The 15,109-nt window shown below is 37.3% G+C and overlaps 1 protein-coding gene across 2 annotated transcripts in view; it reads left to right on the top strand.

Annotated features, from left to right (window-relative positions):
- TEX10 (testis expressed 10) overlaps positions 1 to 15,109 on the top strand; it is a 55,959-nt gene that overhangs the window by 1,116 nt on the left and 39,734 nt on the right. For both annotated transcript variants that reach the window (XM_068194389.1, XM_068194382.1), the window contains exons 4-8: positions 2,238 to 2,426; positions 3,007 to 3,713; positions 9,208 to 9,451; positions 11,459 to 11,571; positions 12,321 to 12,559. In XM_068194389.1, the coding sequence (XP_068050490.1) occupies positions 2,247 to 2,426; positions 3,007 to 3,713; positions 9,208 to 9,451; positions 11,459 to 11,571; positions 12,321 to 12,559 (1,483 nt within the window). In that variant the 5' untranslated portion in view covers positions 2,238 to 2,246. The remainder of the gene's footprint in view (positions 1 to 2,237; positions 2,427 to 3,006; positions 3,714 to 9,207; positions 9,452 to 11,458; positions 11,572 to 12,320; positions 12,560 to 15,109) is intronic.

The raw sequence follows: 15,109 nt of genomic DNA, 5'->3' as shown, positions 1-15,109 counted from the left end.
AAAATACACAGAATCACAGATTAGTTAGGGTTGGAAGGGTCCTCTGGATATTATTTAGTCCAGTCTGCCTACCAAGGCACTATAACCTAGAGCAGGTGATGTAGGAATGCATCCAGGTGGGTTGGATTTTCTCCAGAGACCTTATTGGGTAGCCTGTTTCTGTGCTCTTATATCCTTAAAGTAAAGAATTTCTTCTGCATATTGAGGTGGAATTTCATGTGTTTTAGTGTACGGCCATTGCTCCTTGTCCTGTTGCTGGGCACCACTGAAAATACTCTGGCACCATCCTCTTGGCACCCATCTTGGAGAAATTTAAATAAAAAAATGAAATCCCCTCTCCGTCTTCCGCAGACTAAACAGGCCCAGCTCCCACAGTCTCTTTTCCCAAAATGCAGTTTGTGTCAAAGGCAGTTGTTTCAGCAAGAAGTTTCATTGAAATAGTTACATACTTTCATCAGCTGTCTACAGTTTTGCCTGATGTCTTATGTAGCTAACGTGATGTTTACTTTGACTTTGGTTTTGTAAGGATTTTATCTTTTGCTATAGCATGGTACATATAAATTGGAAATGGATAGGCTTAGATTATCAATTATTCCCAGAATATTTTTTGTGAGGTAAGCTGTGCTGCTTTTAGTAGCAGAAAGGATATTCTACAACCTTCCTCTTTTAAAATAACTTAATTGACTTTGTTCAGTTTTGTGCACACATGTATTGTGAAGTTTTAATGCTGATTGGGAGCCAGACATCTACTCTTGTAAAAGCAAGCCTTGTAAGTGGAAATAACTTCTACATCAAAAGCTTTTAGCTATTTCTATATATCAAGTAGTGAAAATCTTGTAATTCTTTCCCAAAAAGATGCATATGGTAAAAACCAAATGTTTATAAAGCCATGGTTGTTATAGTTGGACACTAAAGGACCTTTTTCTTTCAGCACCAGGCTCCAAGTTTTTTAAAAGCCTTTTGAGTTGATAGATTACTTATGCCAAATTTGTACTTCAGTTAAAGTAGTCTTGCATATAATTTTTTAACCTACTGTGTGAAAGGCAGAAATTAAATTGCAGTCAAATGTTGGTGTAATCAGTTGTTTAAATTGTTTTAGAATAATAGAAAATTACTGTTTTAAAACATTCTTTAATGATTATTATGTTGATGTATATATGAAATACTGTAGTACAGCACAAATTTCATCTTGAAGCCCATTGGGAAAATCAGCTGTAGGAATGCTGATCACATCCACCAGAAGAGAATAACTGCTTGGATATGTTATTTAGAAATTTCTGGGTTTAGTCAGTTGTATTGTTGTGGTTTTGGGCTTGATTCAGGTTTTTTTGTGGGGAAAGTGAATGGTGGTTTGTCTGGGGTTTTTTGAGAGGATTAAATGAAGTGATCTGTGGTGTAGTGTTTGTTGGGGCCTTGTCAGTGTGTTCATTTGTTTTTTAACCTGGTAGAAGTGAGAGTACTTCAGTATTAAAACAGAACAAAACCAAAAAGCTATTTAGAAAGTTATGGGAGTTTTAATTTGTTTTGTTTATTGTACCTCTATTCCAGTATATTTGTACAGCTTACAAGTATAGTGGCTCAGATATCTCATTTCTTATGCCTTATTAAAAATGTCTTTGTTTTTCTTTTCTTTTTTTTTTTTTTTTTTTAGTCTGTAGTTGCCCATTTGGCCTCTTCTTTCTCCCTACTTCTAGTTATATTTAAATGCACAGACTGGTATTTTCAGTGCAAGTTTTCTTAGGTTTTTTGTGTCCTTTTATTGGTGAAGGCCTGTTTAAACCTGTGATTGTACGTGTGCAGGCTGTGTGCTGTTAGCAGTGGACTTGGTAAGCAACATACAATTGAAAGGGAGCGGTTTGCTGAGCTCCTTGGCTTGACTATATTGAGTATGTAAAAAGTTGCTTTGTTGGCAGGAACTTTTTAAAACAAAACCAAATCAGCAACCTAACTCTTGATAAAGCAGTGGCAGATGCAGATATCTGGATGCTTTTTAATTAAGTTGTTCTCAGAGCAGAGACACCCTAAGGAGCAGCAGAATGTTTTCTGGACACTGGAAGAACAGCTGCATGGAATCAGTCTGCATGTCTGTTTAGTCTAGCATCTTGTCTCAGGAGTGGACACTCGTTTATGCATACACAGAGGAATGAAAACAGTAGCTATTGTTAGGTGGTTGCTGCTCTTTGATTGAAAAACTCCTTTTGTTGTGTATTTAATCAAATTAAATTCTCTTTTTGCAGAGAATCAGAATGACTAAAAAAAGGAAACGTCAGGAGGATTTCCAGAAAGTGAAATTAAAAGTTGGGAAAAAAAAGCCTAAACTAGAGAATGCAACTGATACTACCTTCAAAACAAAGGCCATACAAATTCCTGAGCAGCTTAAAGAAGATGGAGTGCTTCCTACGCAAAATAGAAAACTTAACATAAAGGTATACTGTGATATTACATTCTGAAATGACAAATTGCTTGCCTTTTATCTAGGTTGACTATGTTTACTGCAATTTGGGGAAAAAAAAAAAAAACATTTATTAAAAAAAAATGCTGCAGCCTATCTGAATGCAGCCCCGTTTTTAAAGAATCTTGTATTTCTCTGTGGGGTGGATTTGTTTTCCTTCCTTTGTGTCATCTTCTGTCTCTTGCAGCTCTCTGCTTAAATGGAGGAAAGCTATTCAGGCTGAGGTTTCGTAGTTCTGCTTTTGAGAACAAGAGTTGAGAGGACTTTCTTTTGGTTATCCCTCTGAGTCAGTAGGGTTGTGCATAAATTTAAGAACGAGACCTAAGGACAAGTCATTATATCTTGTTTTTCCTATCACTGAATTCTGATTATTTGTTAACTGTTGCGCTATAAAATGCACGCCATGTTCGTTCTAAACACATTTTGCTATTATGAACAGCAGTACATCATAAGAATATTCTGTATTTAGGAAAAATGTGCAGAAAATACATGGAGGAAGTTTGAACAGCTTAAAATAATAATGATGGCAAGTGTATATATTTGTTTCCTTCTAGGATCTGCTCTCACAGATGCATCACTATAGTCCTGGGGTTAAGCATAATGCACTTCTTGGACTCAAAGAACTCCTGTCTCAGTATCCCTTTGTAATTGATGCACACCTTTCCAATATAATAAGTGAGGTGGCAGCTGTGTTTACAGACAAAGATTCCAGTGTCAGAGGAGCAGCTGTTCACCTGCTGCAGTTCTTGGCTTCAAAAATAAGAGCGGAACAGATTGCTCCATTTTTTCCTTTGGTAAGTGCCCATCTCTCTAGTGCCATGACTCATATCAGTGAGGGAATTCAGGAAGATTCATTGAAAGTCTTGGACGTTCTATTGGACGCATACCCAGCTCTTCTTACAGACCGCAGCATTATATTGTTGAAGAATTTTGTTGAGCTTATTTCTCACCAGCAACTCTCAAAAAGACTGAAAAGCAGGGACAAACTTTCCTGGATGCTCTCTGTTAACCCGAATCGCAGAGTAACTTCTCAGCAGTGGAGGTTGAATGTACTTACCAGGCTCAAGAAGTTTCTGCAAGCAGTGGTAGATGGATCCAGTGATACAGAGGATGAAGGGCTTCAAGAGCAGAAGGACAACTGTCATTCTGTGAGGAACCCAATATGTATTAGTTGGAAGCTCCATGCAAATAATCAGCAACATATACAACTGTTTGAACGTGGTGGCTTACGACCAAAGATCAACTCATCATTTAGACTGAGGTGAGAAAATGTTGACTAGTTTGGGAATTAATTTCAACCGTGTGATTGCAGTTCAATTTTTTTAGTGGGATTGTCCCTTAGCCATATTTTAGGACACTTTGTGTAATGTGTAGTCTTACTGCAGGGACTTGAAAATACAGCAGATAACTGTATTATGTGTATATCATGAACCTTTCCATTATAAAGTCTTTATTTTATGCTATTAATGATAATTTTGGATTACCAGCTCTACTGGGATGTTTTTGGAATGCAAACTCACACATTCTTGCAGGATGGCTAACAGACCTAGGGGCAAGTAGGCCAATTTCCTTATGTAAAATGTAAGCTTGTTTGTGATTAATTTTACTGAGATTTTGTGCTTTTACCTTCAAGAGTCTATCATAAGTTTAGGAGTCTGTTATCTTTGACTGTAGCTCCTTTTAAAAAGGACAGCAGGATGAGATGTGTCTGGTGGTATGAAGTTCTGCTGAGTTTCCAATTCTAGATATTTTAATCACTTCACCAGTTTATATATTCACTGTGGATGAAAGATGTCTTGGCTGAGGCATGCTGATGAATATGAAAGAAAGCATAGTGTGCTTAGTCACAGAAATGTTTGTGTGGGTTTCAGTAGTACTCTAAACAGATGTGAGCTGAAGTTAAGGGAGAAATAAACAGCTGTTTTGATTTCTCTTCCTCCTCTCTGATTCACCCACTAGAGGTGAACCTCCCACCTTACTTTATGGTGCTTTTTGAACATTGACATCCTCATATGCATTACTGTGGATGTTAGATACCTGCTGGCAGGAGACCTGGAATGGTGACTTAAAAAATGGAAGCAGTTTAGCTGTTAGACAGCTCTGTTCCCTGTAGATACCAAGGTCGATTGAAGAAAAAACACAATACTTGTTTTACTGCTGGGAAGACAAAATAAGCGGTATAAAGCAGTTATACCAAATTCATCTAGGAAGTCAGTGGCAAAAAGGGGTATAAAACCCACTGCCTACTCCATTACTATGTCTGTCTTATATCTTTGAAGGAATGAAAGACAGAAGAAGAGGTGTTCTTTCTGAATACCACAGGTTCACCTGAATTGGCAGGTGTTTTCAATCTCTTGTCAGGGAGAGACATCCATTCCTACTCTCCTAGGCTTCCTCTTTGGAGGTAGCATATTACTTACAGTAGGTATAGAAAACATATTAGGCTAAGTAAGAAGGTCAGCTTATTCTCCTAAAAGTGGTTGTCAGCATAAGTGTTCAGTCATGACCAGAAGTATCTGCTGCAGGTGAAATTTTAGCTGGCGACTAGGCTGGTGATGCCCCCTTGAGGCAGGGGAAGGGTTCAGTACTGAGCACAGAACAGTTCTATTGAGTTCATCTTTGCAGTCAGAAGCACAAAGCTGTGGACCACTGTGTATCAGAGGATGCTTGTATTGTGCCCTGGGTGATAGCAGTGTATGATGTACCAGGCCGTGTAATAGCTGAAGATGCATTGTATCCGAGGTCTAGGAAAATAAACTTTACATCTGGTGTCACCTGAATTGGATTCCACTTTTCTGAGGAGCTAGATTTTGGTGGAACATCGTGATGTGCTTCTGGTTATAAATACTTACAAAAAGATGTTTGCAAGCATGAGGAGGAGCCAGAAGAATAGAAGAAAACATGGCTAGAATCCAAGGCGAGATTGGCAAAGCAAGCTGATGGCAGCAGAACAGAAGAATAGAAAGGGAAGAATCATCTGCTGAAGGTACTAAAATGTTCTTATTTTATTGCATCTGTGCATATTTTTGGTGTATTCATTTTTCACATGGGTACAGCCTGTTTTAGTGACTATGTGTGAAGTTCCATTAGTGAAGAGTTGTGGTGGTGGTTTTTGTATTGGCCACTGAAGAATTTCTAATAATCTAAAGGTGTTTAATTCTGTCACTTGCAATCCCAATTGTTGCCTTTTATGGGCATTCCCAGGCCTCTGCTATGGCCACTACTGCAAGGACAGAATAAGAGGTGCAGTACTCAGTGTGGGTGTGTTTAAAGTCAAATAGTCAAGTCTATGACTAGCTAAGGGTAATGAATTGACCAAACCATAAGTAATTATTTGCAGTGTGTGTGTATTGATGGTCTTTTCACTAATAATGCAAGTAAGTTTCAGCTTTGTTCTTTACCGAGTGGGCTTCCAAACAGCATAATAGCATGCTAAATTTTTAAAGTTCCTCTATCTATTTAATCTTGCGAGCTCATTTGACAGGGCTGACATGTCACTGACAACCTAGTGATTATGGAATGAGATTTTCTGAATCAGTTTGCAGCATTACTGTTTAATAAAAAGGATAGATTCTGAGCTTGGAATGCTGGATGATTCAATTATGCAAATCTTAAGGCTTCATTATCTTCTGTTGTGTGCTAGATCTTCCTACTGTGTGTAAATTAAAAATTGTGGTGTATTAGGAAATTGTTGGAATGTGTTCTCTGCATTGTGTGCTGACTGTGCTGCTTTTTGCATCAAACTCATTTCAGGTGTGGAAAAACAGAAAGCCTTCACAACTCACATGTGGTGGTACCAAGGCGTGTGTTTTTGGTTTGGTTTTTTTTTTGACTGGAAGAGAAACAGTTGAGCTTCACATTCTGCTGAGAGAGGACTGTATGAAGCTGCAGAGAAAAGCAAAAATGACTTGAGAAACTGAAATGGAAGATGAAGCATAGCCAATAAATATATACATGTACATCAAAGAGAAATGGAAAACGCAGTTCACTTGGTGTGCTGTGTGTTTGCTGCATTTGGCAGTGCACACAGAAAAGGAGGACAAGTAACCTGGCTTAAACTGCAAGCCATAAAAACTTAACTTCCAAAGACTTCCCTGTTTTAAAGAACAGCAAGTTGTTTCCGTATTTTCTTTTTCTTTTATGCTTCCTTAACTTCCCTTTGCTGAATTTCTATTGTCTTCTTACTGTCAAATGGCAGATATTTACACAATTTTTGTTTGGTCCTGCTGTATAAAAATACTGGCATTTTAAAGAGAAATGGCAGCTTAGGGGGTACACAAATATCTTGCAGCTCCCTTCAATAGTATTTCATTCTGGTATAAAGGTAATATGCTTTGCTGTGTTTCCAAGAGTCACCCTACCACTCAAGAGTAGTGATAACAGATTTGTGACAGTGCAATTGACCTCAAACCTGCCCAGGTCGAGTGAACCTGTATTGTTAAGGATACTGTACTAATCAAATAAATGCTGGACAGATTGCTATAATATTTTGTCATCATCTGTTACTGGCACTTCAATTTTATTTTACACTTTTATTGTTAACCTTGAATATGTGGAGGAATCTTACCTTGAAAAATAGGGGCTTCTTTTGCAGGGGTACATGACAGCTATGCTAGGTATTCTTACCCCGATGCTTTCAGCAGCTGGGAGGAGTATCCCTTTTGGCATGAATTCTTCCTTTTTCCATTCCTTGTTTCAGAAAAGTACTGAAATAGTTGTGTGTGTGTTATACTTCTGTAGGAATCTTCCAGTATGGATTACCAGCTTCTCAGGTTTCATGCACTATTCACTTTTTAATTGGGAGCTTTTCGAGTTCATTAAATAAATTGCTGGAATTCCAGAGTTCTGCTGTAATATCAGGTATTTTTTAGAAAAGAAATTACTAAAGACTACTATTTCAGAACTATTCCAGCATATTACTGAAATTTCAGACTCTCATCTGAGAGCATAATCCTGTCACATCATAGCATTTACAGGACAATCTCACTTTTTCAATGAGATTATAGTCTTGGTATCAACAGGCTTTAGAATTCATTGTGATTGTAACTGAAAGATGGGATTTGCCTACTGTATTTGAGATGACTAAGAGTTAACAAGTCTGAGATAGAACCATTCACCTTAAACTCTTCCTAGTCTGAAAGAAGCAGGTGTCTACTTCAATGCATGCACTACAGAAAGGAAATAAGGCAAAAAAACTGACATATGAACCAAATTGTATTTATTGGATATGTTAGTTAAAGCTAAGCTTTATAAAATTTAACATGTTTGATAATTGTAGTAAGTAAAAGTAAAGCAAATTTTTTTTTCTTAGGATCAGTTATGTTTCTACTTATCCCTTTTATTTTGGTCTGGAGACCTAAATTCTCTCCCCCATTTTGCCTTCGTTGAAAAATAGCTTGTATTTGTCTCACACTCTGTTTTTATTCCTTCTCCCTGTTCCTTTTACACTTCATTAATACCTGGGTTTGTTTTGGTTTAGTAATTTTCTTGATACACTGGTATCAACTAGAGAGAAATGGCAAAATAAAATTTTCTTTTATTATTTGTATTATAGATGATGGCAACAACATGTAGCTTCATAGAAGGATATAACTAATTGGATAATTTAGAAGTGACTAAGGAAAACTGCTTTACATTTTCAATATGAAATTAAAATATTAGTAAACAAAACTTCAGCAGGTCTGTGGAAAGTTTTTCAGTTCCTGTTTTGAGTGTATATATAAAGAAAAATGACTTGGAGATCATCACTGAAATAGAAGGGAGTTTAGCAGGAGGTTCAGTGTACTAATCTTATGTGTGTTAGGAAATTAGAATTACGATAGGAATTCCCCGCTATTAATTAGGAAACGCAATCATAATGGAAAACAATTTTACAAATAATTGATTTAAACTGTTGTTGCCTTTTTTAAAGGAATCTATACTCCTTAAAATTAACAGGATTTATTCAAGGTTTTGATTCTTTTAAAGAATCTTCTTTTTAATTTGGATAAAAACTGCTTGAATTTATCCAGTAGCAGGGTTGGGTCATATCTGCTGTTTATCCTTTCAGAAACACAAAGTGGTTTTTTGAGTGGGGAGAGAAAAAGTTGGTTTTCTTGATTTCTGGCAGATAGTATATTAATTTAAACTGTATCTTAGTTTTTAAATTTTTTAAACTTCATTATCAGATAGTTTTCTGTTTAGTTGCTTTTCAGAATACAATAGCTAAACATCAGGTGACAACCAAAGATATATTTTTACAGGAACACTTTTTTCCACATTTAATATGAAAAACATTGTGTTTATTATAGTTGGAGATGGTTATTAACTGTAATAAACCTCATGCATTTGACAACACCTTGTAGTCAGCTTCGTTATTTTGCTTTAATGTGCTTAAAAGAGGTTTTTTATTATTTTGTTGTGCTGAATATAATTAATTCCTTCCTGTTGTTTGAAGGCGAGAAGATAATGCATATTGTATTTCTCCATTTCATAGGCTTTACGTGTAACAATGGGGAAAGAAATACAGAAATCTAAGAAGTTGTTAAAGAAGCACACAAACTTGCAGGGAGACTTGGGAGTAGGTTTGTTGTAGATGATTTGAGCTCCCTTTTTTTTTCCATACTGAAATGTCTAGCAAGAAAGCCAGCAAATATTTAATGTGTTAAAAAAGTAACTTTTCTCGTTATTCAGAAAACAGGAAAGTGATATTACTGTAATCTTCTTTGAAAGGTGTGATCTTTATCTTTTTATGCTTTTTTGCTTTTGTTGTTTAGGTCTCTGACAAGTGTAATGGACAGTGCAGAAAAAGGCCTGTCCTCTGCTGAAAACTTAAAAGGTTTTATTGAGATAATAATTCCATTACTGATTGAGTGCTGGATTGAAGCATCTCCTGCACAATCAGCTCCCATTCTTGGAAACCTTTTGGAATCAGAATCTCAGCAGCTTATGCAGCAAGTTCTTAGCATAATACATTTATTGTGGAAACTCACAAAGCGACATGATGAAACATACAAAATGGTAAGGGAGAAATGATCCATGGCATAATGATGACAGTTCATTTTGTTTTGATAAGAAACCAGTGGTTTGGTGATTTGAAGCACTGAAGATACTTTGTTAAGAGAGGAAAAGCCTAGGCATTGAGTAGATTTTGAATCTGGATTTTGTTGCCTCTTGCTGTAGAAAAGAATCTGTTGAACTGAGCCATGAGTTCAGTAAATAGTCTTCAGAAATCCTCCTTGATTGCAGCACAAAGGTTTTGAAACTGGAAGTGGTAATGGAAAAGAGTATTGTCTCCGAGATAACCTCTAGAATATAAATTGGAGCAAAGTGTAGGATGGGATTGTTTGTTCCTTGTTTTTGTGTATTGAAAAATTTCATAGGGGTGGGTGGGAATGAGCAAACCTTAAATGTTTGGAAAGGTAGAAGATAATGGTGATCTGAGATCCTGTAATTTCTTGGTGCAATCTGTGTTGCTGTGTTGTGATGGTAGGGTTGTAAGACATTGGATCCAAAAGGATTTTAGGCAATATCCTCAGAAGTTGGTTTTTTTTTTTTTTTTGCCCAAGTTATTTTCTCTGTATTTTACTTAGATAACTGAATTGCTTTTTTTGGTTACTTTTGCTGCTTTTCCAAAAATTTTGCAAATTGGAAAATCTGGCTGTTGAGTAGTTGGAAGGAATGTCTTGACAGCTCTTGGTTTAACCTTTGTATAGGACTGTAGGGGCCTTTGCTAAATGAAAAGCTACACATAGGGTAATTACTGGAAAATATTTGTGGAATCATTACATTAGACCAGAGTTACCAAACATACCCAGCCGTGAGGGATGGATTCAGTGTGTCTGAGCAAAGCACACTGTTCCTCTTTTTTCTTCTTCATCTTTTCTAGAGGCCCTCTTGGAAGTGGGCAAAAAGCAGGCACATGACCTGGTAAATTCCTGTGGCAGCCTCCTGTCCCTAGCCTTTTTCTGAAGGATCCTGGAGAGTTGCTGCCCTTAGCCATGGGGTGCCTGTAATTTGGCCCCATGACTGGCACACTTCTCTGTCAAGATATGAGCTGGTTTGAGTACACACAGTTGGGTTATGACCTTAAGTTGTTTGTGGGAAGAAAAAAAATCTGAGGTTCATACAACTTGGTTTTTTGGTTTTGGAGCAAATTTTGGTTTTTGGAACAAATTTCATTTAGATTAATGGTTTATTTTGTCTTTATAGTTACCTTTATATACAAGATGCATTCAAATGGCTCAGTTTGAAAATTAAATATTCGCTTATTTAATAGCCCTTGGGCTTACAGACCAAAGTGGTTATTACAGTCACTGTGGAAAACCACTCTGAATGTGCTTGGCAGAAAGATATTGATCTTTGAAATAGTTCAATGGCCATTCTCTGCTCTTGATAGTTGAATATCAAAAAGATTATTCTGCCTGATCAATTTGATAGCAAGGCAGGCTTTTTTAGTGGTGAGTTCTGCTGTTCATGTTGGAATGATGACTGTCTGCTAGCATGCAAAGCGAAATTATTTTAAAATACTGAATCATTTTTCTGTAAGGGTGACCTCTCTGCTGGAAAATGTTTTGTCAGTGGGCTTTCAGTCACAAGTATATTAACAATAGGGAAAGGTGAAAGAAGTATCAGAATATGTTTTAGTGGAAAACTCAGGACAGTCCTTGCAAGTTAAACAGAGTCCACTCTGATTTTAAGAACCCCGATAAATTGATATAAAAGTACTTCAGTTCAGATCTGTAACTCAGATTAGTATTGCATATATCCACATAAATATGTGCTAAAAATAAAGTGGTTCAGTTAGCAACATGTTGTTGCTCAACTTTAACTTACAGCATCTTGTTACACTCCCTTGTTTTGTGGACCTTCATGCACAGCACTTGAAAGTAAAGATGTATAAACAAATTGGAATGAGAAACTAAAGTGCCTAGTTTCATTGATTCTAATAATGAATTTTGGAACATAATTGTCTGGATTTTTTTAACTTACTGCCATGTTTTCTGTATCATCTGCTTTCCTTCACAGGAACTATGGCTTCGAATGAATTACCTTGTTGATTTCAAGCACCACTTCATGCGTCATTTTCCTTATTCTTTACAAGATACAGTAAAACACAAAAAGAAAGATCCATGCAAAAGGTAAGAGTAAAATCACCGTCATGTGGCAGCTTTTAATTTCATAAGAGAACTGGGACAAATGTGGCTCACGTGCTTTATCAAATATTAAGTTTTTAATGGTGGAAAAAAAAACTTTTCTGTGGAGATGCAGTTGCAGGAAGGTTGCACTGCTTCAAATTGAGAAGTTTTAGTTGTCCTTTGTAAAAGTATTGTATAGGAAATTGTCTGAATAGCATCCAATTAAGTGCTGCCTTAGGGAAATGAAAGTGTTTTATTCAACTCTTGATCTGGAATTTGCATATTGCTAAATGGTGATTGTTTTAGGCTGACTGGTTTCATATTTCTGCATATTTTCTTCAACTGACTGCTGAATTACATTAAACATAGTTCAAACATTCTTTTCACCTCCCTGTAGTCTTCTCTAGTTGTATTATGGGGCTGGGTGACGACAGCTAGTAGGGAAGATGGGCACACTGTGGCTGTCTGTAGGGCAAAGCAGTACTGGTGCAGAAGCCAAGCACACATTTCTTCACTATTGAGATGTCAGAACAGATGCACCAATTCTGTTTTGCTACAGGCCAGTAGTAACTTGTGTCCTTTCTCAGCACCCAGATGTGAGACTAAATTCATGCTAAAGTTGCTGAAATCATTCTGTGCCTTTGCAGTCTTATGTAGAACACTGGTGTATGTACAAGCGTATCAGTTAGTGTCCATTTTTATTTCAAAAATAATTTTTTGAAATCTTTCTTCTTCTCCCCCCTCCTCCATAGCAACAAGAACTGTATGAAATCCTCAAACAACATAGACCATCTTTTACTGAATTTAACCTTGTGTGACATAATGGTTTCGTTAGCAAGCGCTTCAACACTTCAGACGGACTCTGGCTGGCTGGACATGATAAGGAAATTTGTGACAGACACTCTTCAGGATGGCAGCAAGTTGAGTAGCAAGCAAGTGAACAGATTGCTTGGGGTGACTTGGAGACTAATGCAAATACAGCAAAACAAGGGTAAGATGAGTAGTTTCTGGAAAGCAAAATTATGCACTGACAAAGCTTTGAGTTGTTTTAGCATTTTAATGCTGCACTTTACGTTCTCAGTTGTTAGATCAAAATGTATTTTGTCACAGAGGTAAAACGAATTTCATGTTAATATCCCTGCATTTAGCATTGGAGACTTTATTTTTGGAATGCTGTTAGATTCATACTGTTGATATGTGAAGTATGAATATATTTGTATCTGTTTTCTGGTTTTGCTTCTTAAGATACTCTTATAAATGGAAGATTAGCTTTATATTGAAAAAGTAACTTCTGGGCTGTAGAGGTGCATGATACTTTAATATACCATTCCTTATTTAAAGTCATTAACATAGCTAATAGACTCTCTCGAGTACTGTCAGATGACCATTTTAGTTCTGTGATGATGTGAAATGCCAAGATACTTTTGATGGCAGCTGCTGTTGAGTATTTTCCAACGTGCTTCATTTGAATCCTTTTCCAAGAGAAAACATTTCCAGTTATGACTTGCAAGACCAGAACACTTTTCTTTCGTTTCAAGTATTACTTGGTTGTATTCCAAATGAGACCTTGGATATAGAACTTCAAGAAAGAACCTTATCAGTAACCAGAAAAGTGACAGCAGTCTTTTATGTTTTACCAGTGTGATAGAAATGAATTCCACATCCAAGTAGTTAATAGAAGAGTCCTTAGCAACAGATACAATTGCTAGAGTTGTAAAATGAAAATATGTCAAATGACCCTCAAATACATTTTGGCAGTTAGTTATATTTCCTGCCAAATCCATTTTAATTGGGAATCTGTCTATTCCCATGTCCCCGGTGACAAAGGTAATAACTACTCTTTCCCATCGCACTTCAAATTTAGCTTTGTGTTGAAGGAAAATAATAATCCAAAGTCAGAGCCTCTTGCACCACCTGAGCTAAAGCAGAGGAGTTGCTACTCAGGAAAGTAGCTTCCAAGCAGTTGTTAGACTGTTAGATCAGATACTTCAGGCCTTTCTTTGTAATTAAATATTAATTTTCTTTTAACTTTGCCAAACTTCTACCAAATAGTGGATAATTTAATAATTTTCTGCTGATCCTGTAGAAGCTCAGTGTGAAATTAGTTATCTCACAAAGCTGTGTCTGTTTGTGTGGATGGTTTACCTCACCCCTTCAAGATAATCCTTATGCAGTACTAAAACCCTGACTAGATGTCAGATTGTAATTAATCTACCAGCTGTAGAGGAGATACAGCCTTGACATACTGGAGCAACAGGAGGCTGGTTCAGCTAGGAGAATTGCAAAGCCCTGCAACTGGAGAGGAGCAAGCCCATGCTCGGGGACAAGCAGGTGGAAGCAGCTTGGCAGTGAAGGACCAGGGGTCCAGGTGGAGCCAGCAATGGGCCCTTATGACAAAGAAGCCCAGTGGTGTCCTGGGCTGCATTAGGAGTGTTGACAGCAGGTTGAGGGAGGAAATCCTGCCCCTCTACTCTGCACTGGTATGGCCACTCCTGGAGCAATGTGTCCAATTTGGCAATCCCCAGTATAAGAGTGGTGTGGACATACAAGTGAGAGTCCAGCAAAAGCTGTGAAGATGGTGAAGACACTGGAGCATCTCACCTGTGAGGAAAGGCTGAGTCAACTGGAGATGAGAAGCTTTGGGAAGCATCTCATTAATATACGTAAATACTTAAAGGAGGGGTGCAAAGAAGATGGAGCTAGGCTCTTTTCAGTGGTGTCCAGTGACAGGACAAGCAGCGGGCACAAACTGAAACACAGGAGATGCTGTCTGAACATGGGGAACACCCTTTTCACTGGAAGGATGACCAAGGCACAGGTTGCCCATAGTGATAGTGGAGTCTCCATCCTTGGAAATACTCAGAAGCCATCTGGACATAGTTGTCAGCAGCCAGATCTAGCTGATCCTGTTTCAACTGAGCTCAGAGTCATTCATTCCCACTTTAATCTTTATGTGATTCTATGGAAGAAAAACATTGTGTTCTTGATTGTTTTTTTTGATAGTGCTTTAGAAATTTTGAACTGTTTTTTGTCAGATGGGACTGCAAAAGATGGTACATAAAAAAAAAAAAAATATTGATTTGTTGAAAACAATTTGACATTGAGATTAAAGCCTGGAAGGGTATGTGTTATTTAGAAGACAATGCAAAGTGAAAAGTGAGCCATTACAGTAAAAAAAAACGTTTAGAGCGCAATGGAAATCAAAAGAGGGGAAGTTTACATAGAAAAACCAAAAGAGCTAGTGAAAAAGAGATTAAATAAAAATAAAACCATAGTGAACCTCCTGTGCATTATCCCACACAGGCATGGTTCCATTTTTCAGGATTGCCTGCTTTGAGTAGAGATTTATGCTGGGGTGAAATGCACATATCCGGCTTTTTCTGTGAATGTGTAGAAGAGCTTGTAGTTGTGTTATCTGAAGATTTCCCTCCATCACTTAAGATCAAACTTGAGACCTCTCTGTAGTTAGGAGGTCTGCTCCTTTCTTGCATTACTCAGCAGCTTGCCTGCTAGTTGTGTTTCTGATAAATTTTCTTCATGC

Source organism: Anomalospiza imberbis, chromosome 1 (genome assembly GCF_031753505.1).
Source record: "Anomalospiza imberbis isolate Cuckoo-Finch-1a 21T00152 chromosome 1, ASM3175350v1, whole genome shotgun sequence".
Lineage (NCBI taxonomy): Eukaryota > Metazoa > Chordata > Aves > Passeriformes > Viduidae > Anomalospiza > Anomalospiza imberbis.
Note: the sequence above shows the minus strand (reverse complement) of the source record. Positions and strands in the feature narration are given on the sequence as shown.